Source organism: Agelaius phoeniceus, chromosome 1 (assembly GCF_051311805.1).
Source record: "Agelaius phoeniceus isolate bAgePho1 chromosome 1, bAgePho1.hap1, whole genome shotgun sequence".
In the NCBI taxonomy this organism is placed as follows: Eukaryota; Metazoa; Chordata; class Aves; order Passeriformes; family Icteridae; genus Agelaius; species Agelaius phoeniceus.
Genome location: NC_135265.1, coordinates 71,620,173 through 71,643,508, shown reverse-complemented (window position 1 = coordinate 71,643,508; position 23,336 = coordinate 71,620,173). Strand labels below are relative to the sequence as shown.

General features: G+C 44.7%; 1 protein-coding gene across 2 annotated transcripts in view; it reads right to left on the bottom strand.

The window, feature by feature from the left end:
- The window catches only part of BCL2 (BCL2 apoptosis regulator), a 97,045-nt gene extending 73,709 nt beyond the window's left edge, over positions 1-23,336 (bottom strand). Inside the window, exons 1-2 of one of the 2 annotated variants that reach the window (XM_077181737.1) lie at positions 21,289-23,336; positions 17,542-17,774 (exon numbers count right to left, since the gene is read on the bottom strand). In XM_077181737.1, the coding sequence (XP_077037852.1) occupies positions 17,622-17,774; positions 21,289-21,876 (741 nt within the window). In that variant the 5' untranslated portion in view covers positions 21,877-23,336 and the 3' untranslated portion in view covers positions 17,542-17,621. Of the gene's footprint in view, positions 1-17,541; positions 17,775-21,288 lie in introns of those variants that run through there. The other variant, XM_054647445.2, reaches the window with a different exon arrangement.

Here is a 23,336-nt window from a genome sequence, read left to right as displayed (position 1 = left end):
GCAGCCCACAAGGCCTGATCATTGCTGCAGCTCAGGGCCAGGGCAAGCAGCTTTGGGGAGGCTGAGCTTAGGGGAGGCTCAGCAGTTACACTCCCATAGCCCCAGTCCTCAATGCAAAGGCATTGCAGCCTGCCCAGAGGCAAGATGTTATGAAAATTAGATAGAATGAATACCACTCAAAATGACTTCTTGTATTTTTCAGCTTTAAAACAAGCAAATGGGCTGCAAAACCTCTCCAGACATTCACATGAAGAGAGCCTCTCAGAAACACCAACCATCCTGTGCTGGAAGGGAGACTGGAAAGGTTTTAAATTATGAACTGCATTCCTCTTCCAGGTGCTGATGAAACCCATAACACCAAAACAATTAAGATGTTTTCTATTTTTTTTTATATTTGCTGAAAGAGCTGGAGCTTGTCAAAAGAAGAGAAACACATGTTTTTGCAAGGCCCAGCTATTCCTTCTGTTACCACTGGCAAAGCAGCAGATAGCTGCCTGCCCAAGCAAAACTAAGGCACCTCACAAATGAGCACTGTTACCCCTGCACTTTCAATATTCTCAAAGCATCCTGATCTCTGAATGTGTACTCTGAAGCAGTAGGAAACATATTATGATTTTGCTGAAAATTCAATGTCATTTGCTGACAATTCCAAACATCAACTAGCCTTCTACACCTGTGTGGTTATTTAAACAGAGCTTGTTCAGTCTGCCTGCCAAGCTAAGTGCTCCTGAAGTCACCTTTCAGTTGACCACTACGTAACATAAACTGTGACAACAGGTTTTCAGCAGGCCCAACCAAGCCCTGCAGTACATCCACAGAGTCCACTGAAAGAACAGAGCTCAGCTTCATGTGGGATGGCTGAAGAGCAGCTATTTATGAATTAAAAAAACTTCCACAAGTTGCCACTTTTTGCTCAGCAATAGGAGTGCTCTGTTCCTCTTCAGCCAATACCAGCCCTGCAATACCCAAAAGACTGTTGAGGAGCAATGTGGCCTCTTTCCAAAAGAAAAAAACTACTGGTTCATGGACTTCTTCTGGAGCAACTGCTCTTCCATACCTATTTCTGAATAACATGAGTAGAGAAATCATGGGATATCTATGTCATCAAAAATGTCAAGCTATAGTCTAGTGAGATATGTTAGTCACCTGTGCACAGGTCTCTACAAATATGAACAGTACAGGTTAACTGGATGAGCTGCATAAAAAGCTGTTAAGAAATCGGAACAGCCACCTCAAAACCTTAACAATCAGAGTCTCTGCTGGCAGAACCACCACATGTTTCCCAAAAGAGATCTCTCTGTGGTATCACCTTCCATCTGTGGTGGTGTATATTTACATATATATGTATTTATATATATATATATATATGTATTTATATAGATATATATGTATTTATATATATTTTTATATATATATACAGGGTTGCATTTCAATCAAAGAAATTATAATTATGTAAAGAAACTTTTCTTAATGGGCAGGCAGCAAAAAAAAAGTATTCATCCATCCATGTGGTCTCTGCATGCAATGTGGTCTCTGCCTATGAAAATCAGAGGCTTCACAGTTGCATGAGGAGGATGTGGGATGCCTTTCCTCTTGTCCACTTCCCCTGGCTCCCATATTCTAAAAGGTCTTAAAAAGCTCTACAAGCTTTTTAAGACCTTTTAGAGTCTACAAGCTCTACAGCTCCGGTGGTAATTTGGCCAACCAGTTTTATTGAGGCTCTCCCCCAAACTCCCACACACCAGAAGTATCTAGCCTGCATCCGCATCTTTGTGTGCTAGCATGGAAGAGAGCTTGAGAGCTACTGCTACACCCACAGCTGTTTTCCGTGAATCTGAAGAACACAATCAACTTAAATGTTTCTTTGAAGATAGACCATCCTTTTCCTGTGGCCTAATTTAGACTCAACATTAAAAGCATATCAAGCTAAAACTGGAAAATCAGTCATAATTAAACTTGTAAAATATAGAATCTATTTTTCATGAAACAATCTCATATTCTACTTTATCCCCCTCTGATTCAGACAGTTTCCTACTTCAAATGGAAAACATTATAGCAATGACCTACTCAGTTATGAACTCCAGTATTTCTGATCTGTAGCAAGTAGGACACCACCCGGGGTGAAAAAAGATGGCTTCGAATCTGACTCAAATTGTACCAAGGTCAAGTGAGAGCCCGCTAGGACTGGGATGATGCCCACAAGGACTGCAGGTCTTCTGAGACAAGAGCACGAGTGCAGAGGCAATAGCAGGAGGACAGTAACCATTGGCCTTTCGATGAAAACAAGCAGCTGTTGGGTGTTAGGATAAGCTGCTAAATAACACTGTTTACCACCAGTGAGTAAGCACTTTCAGGGCATGCATGGTAGAGGAAGTGTCATAGTGTCATAGTGGCAACATGCACAATTTTGAAACATGCGACATCTTTGATGCAGCAGGAGAAACCAAGGTTGTGATATACTCAATAACCAGTTTGGCTCAGAGCTCAGGGCCCAGGTTGAGCCCAGCTGACAATACCACCTCCACACAAAGGCCGGTGTGCAAGGTGCTCCCAAAATGCCACAAGTCTTAACGGGTCCTTGCAAAACCTGGGAACTGTGCTATCCATTCTTCAGCACCATCTGCTGGTACCATGCCCAGCATCGAACGGGTTATCTGCCTGCAGGCCACAGCTGGCACCCACTTGCCCATTCCTTCAAGACAACCATGGACCCCACTAGGTCTAGGGTCCCTCTGGCACTAACAACAAGGTGGATATATCCCAATGACACTGCTGGAACCTACCAAACTCCTTCCCAGGCTGAGACATCTAAAGCTTAGACTTGAACCATCTTATGTGATACCAGGGGCCTGGAAAAAGGCTGTTCTGGCTGAAGAAATGACATGATGTATTCCCATAATCAAGGAGTTCCTGACCATACATGTGACACTGACCTATAAATATCCTTGGCTCTGCTGACCAGAGTGCTATTTGACAAGTGCTATCTCTCTTCCTCTTCACACCTTTATCACCTTTTGGCCTTCTGTCACATCTAAGTGGCATGATCACACTGGAGTGACTTGGATGCCACTGCTTGACTCATTCTAGAGTGGCTTCAGGAAGACAAGAGTCCAAGTGCAAGGCACAGCAGCATCCCCAAGGGTGGTGCCCATGTTAATCACATGGAAACAGACCAGACTTGCATGGAGGAATTGCAGACCACCCCAGCTGAGCCTCTCCTGATTGGAAAGGTTTGTGTCTCACTATGCAAGCTCTGAGCAGTGCTCAGGAAAACAGCCCCCAGCAAATACTGCAAGTGCGGGTCACAGCTGGTTAGGCTACTTCTAGAAAGCAAAGCAGTTGAAGGAAATATTCCCATTAATAGAAAGACACTTTCTGGGGCCACGTGGACAGTTCTGGAGAGCGGAGAGCCTGTGCATTGTACAGGCTCTCATCTCTGCTTCAGTGTCCCCATGCTCTGTTGTTTCATTGCTTTAGCTAATGTTGGAAAAGTGCTGACAGGGATTTCAAAGGGAAGTTTCTGGTCTAAACACATTGTTGAATCCAGGCCCTTGGTAGTTGTTTTGTTGCACAAGAGAAAGGAGGGAAAACATTGAATAAAAAACCCACTGCAAGCACTTTCCCAGGGCATGGACACAGTCATGCCAGGGGCTGAAGCCCGGTCAGGGCTGTGCCCTTTCCAGCCCAGCCACCAACTCCTGCACAGCACCCCAACACCCCTGCTGCAGCCTGCCCAGCACCCAGCTCCTCGTGGGGACACTTCCCAGCAATGGTTACTGGGGCACTTTGTAGAGCACAGTCTGAAGAGAAGATGAAAACTACCGCTGGCAAAAATAATTCCAACTGGGATTTTTCAGCCTGTTTCGGGAAGACACAAAACATGCAAAGACCAAAAGAAAAGAATCATCTTTCTTATCTTACTGCCTAAGAAAGCACCTTTGAAGAACCAGAACAAACAAAGTTTACCCAAAAGGGGAATAAAGGAGGACTCAAATAAAAATGATAACTACTGACATTCTACTGTAAGCCAAGTTTTTAGATCTGAACATGGAATTTAAATATACCATACATAATCCTAGGAGAAGTGAATTTCAACCTCTGTTATCCATGTTTTTTTCCTGTTTGGTTCAGTCATTTAAAGGAACAACTTTCCCCTTGAACTCTAATCATTTTTGAATGAATTATTAAACAGCCTGACTTTACAAGCAGATTTCCTTTTATATACAACAGCGCACAAATAAAAGAGGAAACTGATTAAACAGGGAACATGACAGTATTCACTTGACAGCATACTTTGTAAAAACCAAATTGGGCATATGTGGTGCATGTGTGCACAACTGCTGGCAAGGAGGGGTGGTTTCTTTTTCCAGTCTTCCTTCTCATTTAGAATAACTGTGCGCTGTTCTGGCACTTTTAATTTTAACATTATGATCCAGCTAATTATGATAACTTTTAAAGTGGGCAGTGCCTCTTTAAAGAGATAAAATATTTTAGCTTGAAATTATATTTATTTCTATAGATTTATTTTTAATTAATGGAGCTTAAGTTGCATTCCTGAATGGCTTGCATTTTATCTAAAAAAACACTAGTAACTACAGAATATACAACTTACTCCTTCTCTTTGCAAACAGATTCTATATATTATATCCATATTAAAAACCAAGAGGTGCTGCCAGCTCTCTTTTGAAAACTTGTGGCAATAGGAAGTCTATGTTCTGCAACTCCATGTACTTACTCTTGACTGATAAAAGACTCTTTTTGAAGTCAATTATAAGAGTGCAGTACATTGAAGGGACTAAAATGGAGTAAAATATCTAAATACCACTAATTTTTGTGTGAAAGCAACCACTTCTATAACAGCAAGGACATAGCATAAATGGGAAGAGTTTTCCCCTATCTCCACACCTTAAAGCAAAGCTGCTCTCAGAGTGGGTGGGCACATGGGACCAGCCACAGTTTCATGTCTGCCTACACTGAGGCTCCTCATTGATGGCCAAGGAGCCACAACCATCCACCCCCCTGTACTCTTCATTTGGCATTTCTCACCTCTATTACCTTTGCAACAAAGACTTTGCCCTCCAAGAACAATTCAATCTAAAATGCAACAGGCAAAGTTCCCTTAGCTCTGCGCTTCCTCTGTAACACATTTTATTTTCATATCCTTTCTGTCCATTTCTGCTGAGGGTATACACATCCAGTACATTGCATGTTTGTCTGTATTAGACACTTTTAGCTTCTCACATGACTTCCATTAAAAAGAAAAAAGTTAAAAAAAAAGATTTATGAGCAGCATGAACATACCAGCCAGCTTGCTTTCAGAAAATTACAAATCTATGCAAGAACATGATGACAGGATGATTTTGAATGAAAATAACACCAGCATAATCCAAGCCTGGGAAATCATTCCTCTGAAACTATGTTCACAAAACCCCAAGGCTGATTTTTTTTGGGTGCAAATTGGACTGTAAATCTCAAACTACATGGCTACTCAGAGTAACCTTGGTTACCTCTGTAAAACTCTGCTGCTCTCAGAGGACCAGCACAAGAGTGCCCAGCACCAAGTGCCAGCTGAGGCTCGCTGGGAGAAGCGCCGTGATGCCGATGCCTCGCCCTGAGCCTTGGCACCGGGGTGAGCTGTGCCCACAGCGAGGAGGGGACCTGCTGCCAGGTGCTACACCTGACACTGGGCTGCCAGGTCACATTCCCTGGTACCGGCACGGAGCACGGGACATGGATCCTCTCCGGCGCACGAGCCTGAAACCATGGCTGACGGGGATGTCCAAGGACTGCCTGCCAAGATACTGACTGCTGCACTGGGCCCTGGGGTCATACATCAAATGTTCACATGCACTGACAGATGTTTATGCTGGTCATCCTGATTTAACTCCCATTACATCATTTACCAAGCTACTGATGTTATCATAAACGATTAAACAAGCCGGCAAAGGCAATTCAAATACAAAGCTGATTCCCTCATGGTATGAGGGCATTACCACTCCAGACTGTGTCTTGCTCTTATATCAAATTGAAAAACTGCACAGATTCTTTAATTCATTTGAATTCTGTATGGAAAAGTGCTCTTTTTTTCCAGAAGACTAATTTCATTCATAATTTGACCATCACACGATGAATGAAAGGTATTAAAAGGTAAAGGGGGGAGGGGTCAGACTTGGAATCACAAATTATTAATGTAAAACTAAAACCAGTTTTGTACTTTAATTAAGGAGCTGCTCAGGCTGGGATTCATTTAAACTACCTTAGTTCTTCAAAGTCTGCTGCATTATTTAGTGCTTCCAGTCACTTCTGGTTTGTGTCTGGACTATTTTAACATACTGAAAATAACTGAAAGTTCTGAGGGAGCAAAATTAATAAGCAGAGGAAGTCCTCAATCTAGTGTGTACATAACATGCTTGCTGCCTGCCATTGAAATACAGTATTATCAAATACAAGGGGTTAAATTTAAACTCCGTGACCACCTCCCTGCTTGCTTGGTTGTCATTAAGTGTGGGGAGGGAATAGGAAACACTTCACACATCTTGTTTTCCGCTTCTAATATATTTTTGAGTTTTCTAGTGCAGGCTTTGCTTGGATGTGTAATCACTGTGGAATGGCTACTATACTCTTGCTTCACTGCATAATACTTTCCCTTCCTCCTTCTGTAGGATTCCTCATGAAAATAGGCACTTTGTGTTTTTGGCCCTAAGGACAGAACATAATGTACCGTCTCTAGGAAAAAATTAAAAAAAGAAAAAATCATTAAAACATTTTCCACTACTTAAAAAAACCTCGACACACGAAGTACTACTGTATTTCTGTTACACACATGACCTCATAGATAGATGTGTGCATCCACACACACAAGTGCATTCAATTTTCAATTTTGCTATTTATAGAACTCTATAATTTTTCCTGGCTCAAGTTTTAGTAAGTCTTCCCCGATGGGGTTCAGTTCACACGGTTTCACAGTCCTTCATTTTGCTTCAAGTTCATATCCATGGAATGCCCCTCCCCGACCCTGTTCCTCCTAGAACCCCATTTAATGTTTTGCTGATTGAATTGGCCCTTTGCTTTACTGAACTCATCACAAAAACCAGCAGGTTTTTTATCTCCTAAGGAGCTCTGTGTGTCTTTACAATTTTTCTTGCAATCTCCTAACAGCAAAGCTCAGGGATCCAGTTGCTTCTGTCCACAGCCACTCCTTTCTTGCTGATGAAACATGCAAAGCACACCTAGGAGGTCTTGGCAGAGAGGCATATAAAGATCTTCCAGCCATGCTGCTGCTCCCTTAAGTAGGAATGATGGAGATTTGGGGAGTGTTTGAGAATCATGGAGCCTTTGTCCAAGCTGGCAGCAGGGCAGAAGTTCTGGCATCTGGCATCTATACGATGCTGTTCCACTTTGCTTGTTCCACTTTCAGTGAGATGGGCAAAAAAGAATGAAGTGTTCAGAGACCTCAAGGCAGGAGAACCTTTTCTTCCCTGTCTTCAGTCCCCTCATACTTGAACAAACTGTCCTGTCCCAGGGTGAGGATGCCCCTAGCTGATTTAGGATAGATGGATCTGATGGTACTTCCATCTCTTCCCATTCTCCATCCTCTTTCCAGCTTGCCAGGTGGGAAGGCAAGGCTGAACTGCGCTGCAGCCCAGCAACTGTATGAATGCCCACTGAGAGCTAAATGCCCATTTATGTAACTTCCAGCTAAGCTCTGCTTTCTTTTGGTAAGAAAAGCCATCCTGCCATGTCAAGGTGCAGTGCTGGAATGTACAACAACGACAAAAGGGAACTGCCCCCTCTCCCTCTCTCCAAAGCTCAGCTTACTTGGGCTGGGGGCATACAGTCTGCATAAAGGACAGAGAGGCAGTGCTCAGAAAGTAAAAAGTCATTAAAGAGAAAACCCATGAGGCAGATAACAGCTTGCTGCCAGACTTCTCAAAATTTAAGTGTTGATTGTTCAGAATTTATGTCTAGATTTTTCTTAAGAATGCAATTTCCTGGCACATGGTACAAGTCACTCTAGACCTGCATGTCAGCACAGCAGGCATCCTGTTGCAAAGGTTATTATGGAACTATTGAATGTTTTCATGCCAAATTTGTCCAAATTAAGCCGAGGGGAATGGAAATACTTTCCCTGGATAGGTGGTGGTTGCATTAGGTGGGTTTGTTTATAAGGAGAATAAAAGTTACAGCTAAATATAAAAGCAGATATATCATAATATTGTCTGAGAACTTGAATAACATGTCATTCAGCCTGTGTATTGTGGAAAGAACACGAAGGTCAAGTCTAAAATAAGATCAGTGACTGTTTGACAATAGAAACATGTAGGAGGTAGAGCTGGAGAATTTTCCACATTTTTTTCAAATGGCATTTTTCTTTCAAAAAATATCCTTCTCTACCTTGCAACGAGTCTGATGCAAAAAACCTGTTGAACTTTGTGCAAAACATACAGCTGAATTCAGTGTGTTTTTGATCAGCCCCCTGGCAAACCTGTATAAGTAATTTGTGCCAACTGTTTACTTTTTTGCATTATGCTTAGTTGGGAAAATGAAAGAAAGCTGCTCTGTCGCATTTGTGTTTTTAAAGAGTTTCACTTTCTGCTTGAGTCCTCTCATTCTGCTTCCCTGGAAGTCAGAGACTTCAGTGCGTCTATTGCTACCTTTTAAAGGTAAGCACACCTGAATTCCCAGCATTGGGGAGCACACAGAATCCTTGCCAAGGTCAAAAAGAGAGAGAAGGGGAGAAAAAAAACCCAGCCAAACTACTACTTGGAAGTATTTTATAAAATCTAATGCATTCCTTTTTTATTTTGTTCATCCACCAAAATCTAGGGTGAAGACATGATGTTAAGGTCTTGGCATTTGCCAAAGTGCAGTGGAGCTGGGGATTTCAGCCTCTGCTCTGCAGCAGGCACAACCATACCTCAGCAAGTCTTGCAGGAGAAAAGGAACTTGCAATCCCAGTCTTGACAGACATCCAATTCCCCCTACTTTTACTTCAGTCAGTGATGTCAGACATACTTTTTATTTGTCCCCTACATTCACTTTCAAATACAGTTACAACCACTTCCCTGTAAAATGTGTTACAAAAGGAGTCTTACAAATGCCCTAATCCCCCTGCCAACAGTTCCAATGGCAAAATCCCATGACTTTAAAGCAAAGGCAAGAAACAGAGCCCAGCTCAAGGCTAAGGCCTGAAGGCAGCTGCCCTTCCTTTCCCTCTGAGCTGTGGTACACAGTCCATGTAGTTTCCAAACCCAATGTTGAAAGATTAATTGCCAACTTGTTCCTCCAGGGGAGGACTCTCAGGGTTCCTGGGAGGAAGGGCCTGATAGAGGAAGGAAATGTGGGGGTAGAGCATCCTCTCCTCAGCTCCCCCAACCTGTCCCTGTCCTCTGGAGACGCTGCACCAAAGCTCAGGGGGGCAAGGTCCCTGTGCAGGGGAGGACTTGTCCCCTCTGAGGAACCTTCAGTGAGGCTGCAGGAGAGCTGGAGGAAGGAGCCAGTGCCTTGTGGCACACCAGCCTTACCAGGGGGTCAGAAGAAGTCCCAGGCACAGGCTGGCCAGAGCCCACTGCAGGGACAGGTCCTGCTTAGGTTTGTGCTCAATAGCCCCCTTCCGCTTGACCTCCAAACCCAGGGGCAGACATGGCCAAAATTAGTGTCACACTGAGGGCTGGCACACGGTGGCTTAGACCCTAACGATCCCACTGGGAATTCAGTATTGTTCTGGCCCTATTAACAATAATTTGCATGTTGTCTAATGGCCCTGGGAGGAAAAAAATAAAAATAAAAATAAAAAGGGTGGCAGGCCCTGAGGGAAGAGAAGAGGAAATGGGACTACTGCCATTTTCTTCTGAAACCTGGCAAAGTAAGAAGGCTGACTTTCTTAAGGAGCCAGAGGTAAAACCATTCATTGCAAAATTATTTAATCTCTAACTTAATCATTCAGCCTTCATTGCTTCAAGGCAGGGTTTTGAGAACCCAAGCCATTTAACTACTCTGAAGAGCTCCTGTCAAACCAGCCTGATGGGGACCTTGATCATAGGAAACTGATTTTAGCAGGACTCTGGGTCTCTCCCAAGGCACTGGTGACAGTGATCTTTCAGGATGAGGAGGTGCTCTCAGCAGAAAGGTCTGAAGTGCAGAGGCAAGGGACATCTGCACACAGTGCTTCCCCATGGAACTTGGAGCCTTACAAATAAAGAGCAGTCAGTAACACTGAACTGCCACAGTTCCAGTCATTATTTCCTTTTGTTAAGAGGAGTTTCTTTTGGGATCAAAGTCTCCTGAAAACCAAACAAGCTGCCTGTCCATCCCTTCCAAAAGAACAGGTAGTTTATTCCAGCTGTCAGCAATTGCAAACCAAACAGCTCCTCTCCCACTGTCAGTTTTTGCTCTAGGCCAGTTATTAAAGTTAAACAGTTGCGTTTGCAAGAATGATGTATTGTGTCTGCAGGGGGGGAAGAGAAGGGAGTAGAGAGACAGGGGGGAAAAAAAAGCAAGCAAGTTTTCTAAAACAAACCCTAGGCCAGTTTGCATAGTCTAACAGTGTGCCAGTGCTGCCTCTTCCTTCAGTCCATTGAACTCCCACAGAAGTCCCAGCCTGCAGGATGTACTACCATGTCACAAGCATCCTTCTCACTGTGTTGGGGAAAATAATTGTTTTTTTTTAAAAAACAGGAAAAAACCAGTTGCTTGTAAAATAAATATACTATTCCCTTGTAAAAGAATCCACTTCATTAGGGATGAAAAAAGGTACAGGTTTCCCCACAACCTGTGCCACCCAGACTGAGAGCAGAGTGGAAAGGCCCCTTCTCATGCTCCTAGAGCACACCAGGGAGGCTCCCCAGCTTGCCCCTGGGGCTGAGGAACAGCTTCATTGGCCAAGCTGAGCAGGACCAATTTCTAGAAAGCTGTTGTGGTCCTGGTGGGACACTACTACCCCTGTTCCGCACAGCACAGTCAGAAGGATCTGTGTGGCATCCTGGGCTCCCCTTACAGTGGGGATGCCTGGGCAGGCTGAAGAGCACTCTCAAGGAAAAGGCAGAGGCAGCCTTGCTCCAGTTTTCCACCACTGCACAGCTGTGCCCAACCACCCACTGTAACCAGGGCTCTGCACAACACCTCACTGGTCCCTTTCTGGGTCTGCCCACATGCTCACTGCTGTGTGAGGCTAGACACCACCAGTTTTAGCACCCATACTGAAAAAAAATTGCTGTTGACTCCGAACGGGCAAGGATTCCACACATTCAATCCAGAGCCAAATACGTGGATTTTCTACTGCAGGGATTTTTTTTTTCAGACAGCCATGAGCTACTGCAGAAGCCTGAACAGACTCCAGGCCAGCTCATTTACTTGCAGCCTTGATTGCCACCTGACATTTCAAGAGATTGGTTTATTTTCTCTCTTGTAAGGGCGCCCTGCTGCGGGACTCCGGCCCCGTGAGGAGCAAAGCCTTTCCCTCAGCCAAGCTCCACAGCAGTGCTGCTAATTACTGCAGATCTGGAAAACAGAGAAAGGAACGGGTCAAGGTGGAATCTGGAAATAACACAGGCATTAGGATTCCTCCTCAGTTATATCTGGGACCTTGCGCATCCAGCAGCAGACAGAGGATTAGATATTTGGAGAGTGTGATTTAATGTGATGTGCCAGATCACTTCAGGAGAGGGGCTTTGGATATGTCTGACTTGAGGAAAAATTTGCAGACACTTGGAGCACAATGTAGAATTTGCTTCAGTTATGAACAGGGAGTCATTACTACAGTTTTTCTCTGTCTTTTTTTTTACTCAAGCTGTGAGTTCATTCTTGAGAATGAAACCTCAACAGGTTTTATCTATGTACAGCACTGACCATCTTATTCTGCTAATGGAAATACCAACTCATTTACTAGAGTATTTATCTTTGATTTATTTCTAACTCTTTTTTCTCTATTAAAAATAAGAGATTAGAAATAGGATCCTCTACTACATCTTATAACAAGTCTGAACATGTGAAAAATATTCTTAAGAAAGGAGCTCACTCTGTTAGAGAAAAGCCTGCAATAGTTATTCCATCACAAAAACAGGCTACAGGACTGACCCATAGATTTCACTGGCCTGCTGTCTGTGGTCTTATTTCACCTTTCTAGTGACTCATGCAAGTCTCTCCAAGGCACATAACAAAAATTTTGTCTCCTAAGCCTCAGTTCAGCAAGATATTTAAGAGTAACTTCAAGCTCATGATTATGCCAAAAGGTTTGATTACTACTCACTTTTAAAAAAAAATATTTTAAATCGCTTTTGCTACTTGCATCTGAACATTTAATGAATCTTGTGAATGGAAACACAAGAATACAAGTGTATAAAGATACCTCCTACGGGTGCATATGATATACCTATGCTACTCCTGAAATGCCACAAACAGCTTTTTCATACAGTGGGAATAGAAAAGGAAAGACAAATTCCTTCTTGAAACACCAAATGAATGGTGCTGATACTTAAAGGAAAACAAATACTATCACTTGCCATTTCTCACTGCTCACCCTTCCCCTACATAAAAACTAGAAATCAACACCTGAAACCCATCTTTTTAATCTGCTTCCATCACAAGGATTGCCAAACATTCAAACAGTGGAACTGAAAAAGTTTAAGCCTAATTTCCATTTGACTTTTTTTTCCTTCTTTTATCTCCTCTCCACTCAAATCTCACCCAAGATACTTTCACAATCTGACTCACTTTGCTCTTTCCCAGGCTAGCAAGCTCCAGCAATGACAAAATGTAATGCTACAGATTTGAGCTTTATTCTAAACTCCAAATTACTAAACTGGACATTTTGTTCAAAATTGTACCTTGTATCACTCCTTTTTTTTTAATTATAGATCATCAGCTCAGTTCATGATAGCATGATGGCAGCAACAAATTTCCCATACCTTGTGTGCTATATAGCAAGAATACCTATTTCATATATGGGTTAACTGAAAAAGAGAGATATTAGTGATTTGCCCCATTTCCTATCGTACACTCACTACTAGAGCAAGAAGAGGAAGTTAAGTTCTGACTCTTAGTTACTTTCTCAAACAACTGTGTGATGGCCTCTTTCAGTCCCTATGCGGGGTAAAATGAGGCCTTTCCTTTTTATTGTACCTGGCCCACATTCTTAAATTACTCACCAAAGTGTCCTGAAACCCACTGAGCTGCCTTTTCAATCAACAAAGCAGAATCATTCTTTTCATGCTTCCTAAATAAAATAGCAATAAAATTATGTATGCACTGAAGGATGCAGCCTTTCAAAATCATAGAATCACAGAATCATTTAGGTTGGAAAAGACCTCTAAGATCATCAAGTCAAACCACAGTCAAATCCAGCTCCTGGTTCTTTTTGCAGAACTTGGATGACAAATACAAGGAGGATTGGCTTGCAACTTTAAATGAGAAATGGCAATGCACAACAGAACCCCAGTCAGCACACGAATAAATTCTATGATGTAGGTGCAGAAACACATCAAGTGCATTTAAAATTACCTTAACAAAACACATGCAGGAGTAAGTTTTCCCTGGATGGATGAGCCAGCAGCACATCCATCCCAGTATCCCCAGTCACCAACCAACACCAGGTGCTCTGGGGGAGAAATAATGGAATTGATAATTTTGAAATAGCATTACCTGGAGAAAGCTCTACACTCAGCACCTGGTGATCTGATTTCAGCAGCTGATGTTACATTTACCCCAAGGTGTATGACTGCCCTTTCCAACAATTTGACTCAAACAGCAGCACAGATGTTTTCCTTACTCTTATAAATAAATATCTAAACTTTTCCTGGATGCAACTCAGTACTTTCACTCACAGCTTTCCCATGAAAACAACTTCCAAAGGTTAATCATGTGTTGCAGAAAAGGCTGGTTCTCTCTATTAGCTGAAAACCTGTGGCTTTTTCATTTGATCTTATTTTTCTTGCCATATATACAAAGTAAACACAACTACAATTGTCCAATTAAGTGCCTCTTCCTGTTCCTATTGAAGTCAATGGCAACACTTTCTAACATCAGATTTGTTTTCTTACTCATTAACTGTAAAATCCAGAAACTGGCAAGGAACTTTCCAGCAAGGGGGAATTTTGTAAAGTCTATCAATATACAATAATTATGACAGCAAACTAACATTAAGATAAAATAACAGAAAATAAATTCCAGACTTTCAGATGCATTTGGAAAAGTTATCTGGTTTCATAGTCTTTTGGAAGCCAAAAGGAAAAAAAAAAAGGCAAAAAAAAAAAAGCCATCAGATTGTTAATGAGACTGAAAGCCAGAGTAAAATAAAAATCCCTCAAATCTGTCATCAGCATTCATGTTTGCCAAGGCCTGGATGTTATCCTGCTGGGGAAGAGAAGATTTATGGCATTGCACACCTTCATCCATCCTATTATTATATATGAAATGGAAAATAAAACAGGCCGGTACTGCCCTTAGAAATAATCAGTATTTTGCTGCCACTGAGTAACAAATGTTGTTATTATTATTACTAAATCAGCAGGAGGGCAGCCACGAGGTGCTCATAAATAAATTATTTTTAAAAAACCAACAAACCAAACAGGGCTGGGCTCCACCCTCCCAAGGGTGTGAAGGAAAATAAAACAAGGATGGAGGTGGGCAGGGCAAGGCCAGAGCTGGCACACATAGCTCCTGAGGGCCAGGAGGCAGCGCCCAGCACCCTGCCCAGCACCCAGTGCCCAGTGCCAGCAGCAGGGATGGAAGGGGCAGTCAGGAAGCTGAGGACTGCTGCTCCACCTTGAAGCAGAAAGTAAAAACAGCCAGAGAACCAGAACGTCTCACCATAACCCTGATCACCAAAAGGGATGGAAATGAATCAGGCAACAAGTAAAAATCCTCTTTGCTAACAGGATAGTCATTATTCAATCAGATCTTTTACACTGTTTTTTGGCTCCATGACTGCCCAGGCTGCTGACCCAGTTTGGGGCTACCCAGACCTCAGGTCAGAAGCCAGTGGCCACTGCCTTGCCAGAGCCCTGGGGCAGGATTGTGGTGATAAAAGGCTTTGGGCTGGTTCAGTGAGCGGGCTGCAGAGCAAGATGGGAGACAAGGACACAGCACAACTGCTGGCATCCCGCACCAGCAAGCAGAGAGCCACCACTTCAGCCACCCTTAGCCCAAGCCCCAGCCCAGCACCGCTTGGTGGTGATGGCAGAGCCTGGCTGGCTTTCTGTGCACCAGGCACAAACCACCACACGAGACCAAAACCACAGCAGAGGTTTCAGAGCGACACATGAGCACCACTCCCGTTTCTGCATCCACCTCTCCACCAGGCCCAACCTGCTGAGAGATGACCCTCTCTCTCTCATCAAGGACACCTGTATTGAGCACCAGGGCTCAATGTTTGCTGGCCATGCAGTACAAAGTTCCCATGCTGCCTTAGGAAGCCCGGGCCCTAGGATCTGGCTGCTGGGAAAATGCTTCTGCTCCACATGCAATTTCACACATCACTGCATAGGTCTTGTGATTCTCCTGCTAGAGCCGTGCTTTGCCATCGGAGGAACGCTTGTGCCTCGGCAGAAAAATTCAACTGGATTTTCTCCATGGATTACCGACTCTGAATTTCAAGCTACATACTCAAAAAACTAAGCTCCTTACTGTCCAGCAGAGCGAACACAGCAGCTTGGGAGATGCCTGTGTTAGTGCAGACACAGAACAAACTTATTTCTTGATATTGAAAGTAAAGTAAAACTTTTTAATAGGATTGCTGTTTGAACTTTACAGTTCTTTGCAAGATCAAGGCAAATGACATCATCTCCAGAAGTGAGACCCCTGGTTCTGAAATTTTAAAGGTCACAGTCAATACATTTTTTTTGTTTTTTTAGAAAAAAAACAGACTTCTGAGAAAATATGCAGCCCACTGTTTTTGCAAGTTACAGAGAAAGCTATTATAAATGAAAAGGACTAGAGAACCACAATCATTTTCTCTTTCTGCCCTAGCACTTCTCCTTGCTTCGGCACAGATCCTCCGCAGAACAAATTTCTTTTTCTTCAGCAACAGCAAAAAGAAAAATATTTTGATAATATTTTGAGAATTTGATTATAAACCCACAAAGCCACAAAAACTGGCAAAGGACCTAGAAGGTGCAACACTTGAAACTGCCAATTCACTTATTTAACTGAGTGGATTTCAGATAGTTTCCTTTACCAGTCAAACAGTGACTTGGGGTTAGCCCCACTGGGGATTGAGTCGTTACAAGGCCGCGCATCGCCGCTGAAGAAAGCCAAAGCTCCTCTGCTCCATGCTCTCCTTGGCAAAGCACCTGGCATCCCTCTGCAAGCCAGGTGAAGTCCTGTGCTGACAGAGCAAGAGGCTTTTGCTTGGGACTTGCACAAGAAGCAGCGTGTTGTGCAGGAGGGTGCCTAGCAGAGCAGCCCAAATCCAGAGCCCAGAAGGGATGGGATTTTGGTCAGTGCCCCACGCACAAGCTCCGGAAGGGCCCTGTGCCACACTGGTCCATGATCTCTAGCTCTGTCCTGGAGGCAGATGCCTCTGCCATCCCTCACCTTCATGACACAGCCATGGACCACTGCAGGGCACAGAGATCCTCCCAGCTTCCTTTCCAAGGTGTGCCACCAAGCAAAGAAAATTAATTATTTAACAGGCACAAAATAAAAGAGTAAAAAGAGTAATAAATCATCAGTGATTAGGACAGTCAGCTCAGGAGAAGAAAAAGCTGGGATCTTGTTGCTCATCTAAGAAGCATTTATTCATTTGGCTGTGGACAGCCACCTGAGAAAACACATCAGACTGCAGGAATTAGACACCCTAGTTCTTCCTCCTCCACCAAATGAAATCTCACCCCTGCAGAATTAGAAGGAGACCTGTTGTCAGAGGGGAAGACACCTCAGCAAAATCAACAGCCACCTGGAAGGTGAAACCTCCAGAGATGTTGGAGATGTGATGCCCCACTGGCAGGCTGGAGAAAGAAAGTCTCATTGCCAAAGCTCAGGAAAGGCCTAAACTAAGGAGCTGCCAGGAAAAGTGGGGACTTCTCCTCAGATGCTTTTGCAGGTGAGGATGGCACCTAAGTGACAGCAGCTGGGCCAAAGGGTGTCTGCCAGCTTTGGGACATGGAGATTCTTGGGAATGGTGTCCCATACAGCCCCGAAGTCCCTCCCTTCTCTCAAGGCAGAATCAGCTCCTGACGAGCTCGGGTGAGGAACAGTGAGAAGCCAGGGACTTCCATCACCACTCTGGCTAGGCAGGCATTTGGAGGATGTAAGTGCTTATGTTCCATCTAAGGTCCTCTTCAGATATCTAAATCCTTCTCTGTATGTGGCCTTAACTCTTGAGCAGAATATAAACAACCACAACAAAGGAACAGAATCACATGAAAGCACATGGCCATTGCATTCCTGGTTCAAATGTAAATACAGTAATTTAAAATTAGGTGTTCTTGGCTGAATCTTCTCTCTGGTTCTCTTACCTGGGCTTCTTCTCATACTTTATATCAAAATGTACATGTCTATGTAAATATGATGGTACAGAAGGAGTTCTGTAGTGCTCATGCTCTTGTTTTTTTCTTTAACAGCTTGGGGAGAAAGCCATATGTTGGACTACAAGTGCCCAGAGCCAAGCATTGATCCCACGTCTGTTAGGGTGTGTGCCCAAAGAGGGAACCCATCACTGCAAGACAAACACAGTTGTTTCTCCCACACCAACTGCATCCCTTCAGTGTTCCCCACGTCAACGTCAAAAAAAGTTGCCAAGTGCGACAGGCCACTGCCAAGCCAGTCCTTCTGTAGCTCTGGAAATTAAAATGAAGCCATTAAGTTTTTAATCAGAAAGCACATATTATACCAAGTACCACAAAATTGCAGAGATGAGCTAGTTCTCCTCTTTTTTTCTTTTTTAATACAATTAAGATGTTATCAGGCCAAAGTACAATATTGCGGTATCCTGGCCAAAGTGAAAATCTTTGAAAGCAGCATTTATTTGCCACCAGAACCACAAGCTAATAATGCAGATTACGTGCAGTCCCCATCTGTTGCTTTTTCTAAGTTTTGAACAAACCCATGAGGCTGTGTATTGTAAGGGCATTAACAACCCCAGACACCATTATCAGCAATGTCTAGTGCCTAAAATTTATACTCCACCAGCTATATACCCCTCCCACCCTGCCCTTCGATATGTTTTCCTTCTTTGTTTCCCTTGCAATATAAAGAATTCACATCCTGAAAACACACTGTCAACTTATAGAATGGATTCAGACCAAACAGACAAACAAGAAAAACACATCAACCAAATTTCAGACCTGAGTGTAAGACACAGGCCCATTCATGAGACACAAGGCCCATGCTGCCCAAATTACCTGCTGTGTAAAACATGCTCTCATGACTAAATGTGACACTCTCTTCTCTGGTACTGTGCAGCCTCTAATAAACTTACCACTCCACAAACTAACAGGGAGCCAAAATATAAAGGAGGAGAAGGCTACAGCAGCCAGGGCTCCTGCCTGTTGTAGCACCCTGCATGACAGGGAGATCTTGCAAGAGGCTGTCCTGAAGTCCTACCAAACATGACCACATACAAAGCCACTCTGGAAAAGCCATTTATGAATAAGGTTCATACATGGGGTATGGTGCAAGAGGCAAGTTGAAGACCAAGCACATGTATTAAAGCATCCTTTTACACTGACAGATCCTGAAATCAAGAAAAAAAAAAAAAAGATAAAAAAGAAAAAAGAAAAATCCACTGCCTCATGTCCTCCTTGATTTCTTCTGCCTGAAGAGAGGATCCCAAAAGCTGTGTTTGCAACTTCATGTTAGTCTTTTGTTCTTTGTAACCAGCTATAAGGTTTTGCCTGTGTTTAATAATGCTAGGGCTCAAAGGTACCAGCCATATACCAGAGAGACAAGCAAAAGCCACCTTCAGGTAGTATTTTGCACATCTTCCATGCGTACATTACAAATAACAAGAGACAGTAAACAGTATCACGTGCATCCAAATTCTGGAGCTTTTGTTGACAGGAAACCTCAATAAACAATTAAATGGCTATTGATAAGAAGAATCCTTTCCTTTTAAGGGCAGTGATTGCTTACAGTCTGAGTTTCTTGTACTTCTAACTGTCAAGCAACAGCTCCAGCACTCGCCTCCTCTGGCCAATCACGCCTGGTCACACCTGTCTTTTCACATTCTCAGTTTTATTCATTATTTATGTTTCTCTTTACACAATACACCCACAGGACAATACATCTCCAGCGTGCTCACGATTTGATCCAAAGCTCACTGGAGTCAACAGAATGACTTCACTGGCTCTGGAGCTAACCAAGGGCCCCAGCTCTGCAGACGGGCTTCCAGCCTGAGGAGGGACTTACGCACAAGTCAGGCATCCCAGCCCAGAAGTGCAATTCCAAAATCCCTAACCCTTTAGCTGCTCGTCTCTGAACAAGCCAAGCTCTCCAAAAGCCGGAACCATTCAGGGTTTTTTTCCTTCCCTCCAGTTATCTGTTTTGTGAAAAAAGACCCCCACAGCACTAACAAACCCTCTGTAGTGATCCATGAACTAGGGGGTCAGGGGATAGACCTGCCTCTCCCAAGTGTGGTCCCAGCAACCAAGTGCTGGAGTCATGCTGTGTGTATGTGTGTATATACGTAAGTGTGTGTCTGTGTATGTGTGCCTATTTGTATATAATACACAGACACACAGACACACACACACACATTTTTTGCTCCCCCTTCTGGCCCCATGAATCTTGATTTTTTTTTTTCTTCTTGATGGAAGCAGAGGAGAGCAGGAGAACAATCCTGCCTCCAGTGTGACTTGTAGGCAGGGATCAGCAGCACTCCTCTGGGAGGTGCGCAGTGTGGATTCCTGGTGAGAAAAGGGCCCCAAAGCCTTGCTCCCTCTGTTATAGCAGCAGGAGATGTCCTCTGCATCGCTGGACATGAATCCCCTTTAGTCAGGCAGGTTCAGCAGCAGGGAAGGCAACACCTTCATTTTTTAACAGAGATAGTCAATGCAGGCAGCACATTATTTAGCCTAACACTGATTTACCAAGAGACCCAGTGCTAACAAACACCAAGCTTGAAAAACATGTTAACTGGGAAACATACATGTAATTTACATTTTTCTACATACACCTCTTAAAGGTGTGCTGTGTAATTGAGTCAGCTTTCTGTATTTCACAGGAGAACCTGAAATTGCCAGTGTCCTACCTAGCTGACCTCCATTTCTAGGTGAGTTTTGCCAGCTCTCAACATAGGTTTCTTCTTCAGTATAACTGTTGCCATTTCTCCCTCCAAAACAGTAATATCATAAGCTCTACACATACAACAACAGGTTTGGTTTGTGGGAGAGCAGCTGGGACCACATTTTGTTCCAGCACATCAACTAATAAAGGAAAAAAGGAAATAAATACCCTTCTGATTCAATGCAGTTACTTATTCTGGAAAGAGAGGGAGAGAGGAAAAGCTTTTAACTGACTACAAGTGAAAAAGCTGTCCATTTTCCACCAGTGGAAAGCTTCCCTCTCTAGTTGATGCTGAAGCCTGCCCCAGACAGAGGTGATCTCTACCCTAGAAACACAGCCACTCATCAGATCACAACAAATACTCATTTTCCAGAACAAGCCCACAGACACGTCTCCCAGCACCTTTGTTTCATCTCAAGACAAAGATTTTTCACTCTAGACTTATTTTATCCCATAAAACCCCACTCCAGTGACAACCACAGCTGCAGACACTGTCACTGATGGCCACCTGCTTGCTGGCAACACCAGCATCCCATGTTTGTTGCACACCAGTCTGGTACATCACCCCTCGCAGGTAGGGATACTGCAAGCACACACACACAGGTGGCCCCTGCTGTCCCGACACTGCCTGGGACCTACTGCAGTGTGTATGCCTCTTCTGGCATGGGCATCCCTGCTGCCCCCTCCCACCCCACTGCACAACACTGCCTTGGCTAGGAACCTGCCCTGGCTAGGAACCTGCCTCCATTCTGCCAGCAGGTGAGGGTGGACAGGAGAAGTGGAGACCACAGCAAAGTGGAGACCGCAGATGAAGACAGAGCCTTGACCACCCCTTTTGTTCACAAGCTGTAGCAGTTCCCCTCAACTCAAACCACTCCACCCTACCCTGCATGGAGGTGAAACTTGACAACTGGCAAAAGGCCTGCACTGCTTTGGCACATTGCACTGCAGACACCCCCTGGGCAAACCTTTTGCTGCCACGAGTGCAATCCTGGGCACTGCCCAACCTGGGGTCCCACCAGCCACAGGCTGGAGCCGGGAGAGGAACCGAGCAGTCAAGGCACTTACCCAGCCTCCATTGTCCTGGATCCAGTTGTGCAGCTGCCGGTTCAGGTACTCGGTCATCCAGGCGGCGATGCTGTCCACGAGGTGAGACATCTCCCGGTTGACGCTCTCCACACACATCACACCGCCAAACTCGAAGAAGGCCACAATTCTGCCCCAGTTAACCCCATCTCGGAAGAGCTCCTCCACCACCGCCACGAAGCGGCTCCTGGCCGTGAGGGGCGTCAGGTGCAGCTGGCCGGACATTTGGGCAAAGTCCCTCTGGTAGCGTCGGGAGAACTCATCCCCTGCCTGGCGCAGGACGAGGTGCACGACCTGGGGTGCGGGGCGCAGCCCCTCGGCCGGGGGCGCATGGCTAGCAGCAGCCGAGCCGGGGGGCTCGGGGTGCGGAGACACCAGCCCAGTGTGATCAGAGGAAGTCCCAGCAGCAGCAGCAGCAACCGCAGCAGCAGCAGGAGCAGAGAGACCTGGAGGCAGGGATGCCCTGTCCTCACTGGCAGGCCAGTCGTATCCCCTCTGAGAGAGTTTATAGTGGATGTACTTCAGCACTATCTCCCGGTTATCGTAATCTCTTCTCCCCGGATGAGCCATAATTCCCACGAGGAAGCAGCAAGAGGAAGGGAGAGAGGAAGAAGAGGAGCAGGATGAACCCAAAAAAGTAAAGCAGCCAATAATAATAAAATTAATAACACCAAAAATTATAATCCAGTTATTGTATTGGACACGGTTTCATTCATGCTGGTGTGGGGGAGCTCTCGGGGTCTCGGAGGTACTTTTGTCTTCTCAGTGTTTCCTCCTTGGTTTGAGATGCACGGCATAAATAGGGATTAGAATGCTGCAAATACTTTACTTCCAGGTGCACATTTATTACTTATTATAAATTTACTTTAGGACCATTTCCTCCTCGGTGTTGAAATACATCTTAAAAAATATTATACCGACTCAAAATCAGGTGCATTTTCCCCTAGGTGCTGGACTACCACGGACACGAAAGAGCGGACGAACACACACTGTAAAAATTGCAATTCAACACAATTTGCTAAAGCAGCCTTGGATGGACGTTAATCCAATGCACTTTATGCTAGAAACCTCAACATTAGGTTTTGGGTTTTTTTGTTACACAAACTAAATTTCCTCTGTAAAGTACTTACTTGGACTATAAATATGTTCCTCTGTCAAGTTTCCTCTAAAAGAAAAATAGCAACAATAAAATCCAAACATCACAAGTCTTCAGAAGCGTGAAGTTCTGGTTGCTTTGATGCTTCAAGTCAACAAGGGGATGGGAAAGGGGCAAAAAAAAAATAAAATTCTACGATTTCAAATGTTTTTTCCCAGACTCCTGTTTAACAGACATCTCCAAAGATGTGTCAAAGCTCAGAAAATCCCGCCTCGCAGACCGGGAAGGCGAACAACCCCAAAGAGACGGAAAATCCTGGAGACCAGATGAACCACATTTGAATCCAAGCTCTCGCAGAAGTGCTCTGTTTTTCCCTCCAGTGCAACGTACAGACATATGCATTTACGTAGTTTCATTCAGACACCGATCGCAGGAACCCGGTGCTTCCACACACACGCACGCACACACCCAAAAAATTAAAAATGAAAAAAAAAATTGTATGGATTTAGGAAATTAATTCTTTTTCACAAGAAAGAGCGCCAAAAAATATTAATTAAAAAACGAAAATAAAAATAAAGAAGGAAAATTGCTTTTGACTGCTGCCATTTCCCGAGCAGCTTTGTATCGGCGGAGGAAGAGCCCCTGGCGCTGCCGAAGAGGGGCGCGGACGGGGCGTGTGTGCGGTGTGACTGGTGCCGATGGGGACCGCGGCCGCGGCGCCGCTGCCCGCCCGCCCGCCCGCCCGCGCAGCCCCGCGCACCCCGCCGGCCGGGGGCGGCTCCTCCGGGCGCTCCGCGCTGCTGCTGCCGGCGGCGGCGGCGGCGGCTCCGGACGGCGGCGGCGGCAGCGGCGGCTCCGAGCGGCGGCGGGCGCGGGCGGGGAGCTCTCCCGGCGGCGGCGGCGGCGGCGGGGGGAGCAGAGCGGAGCGGCGGGG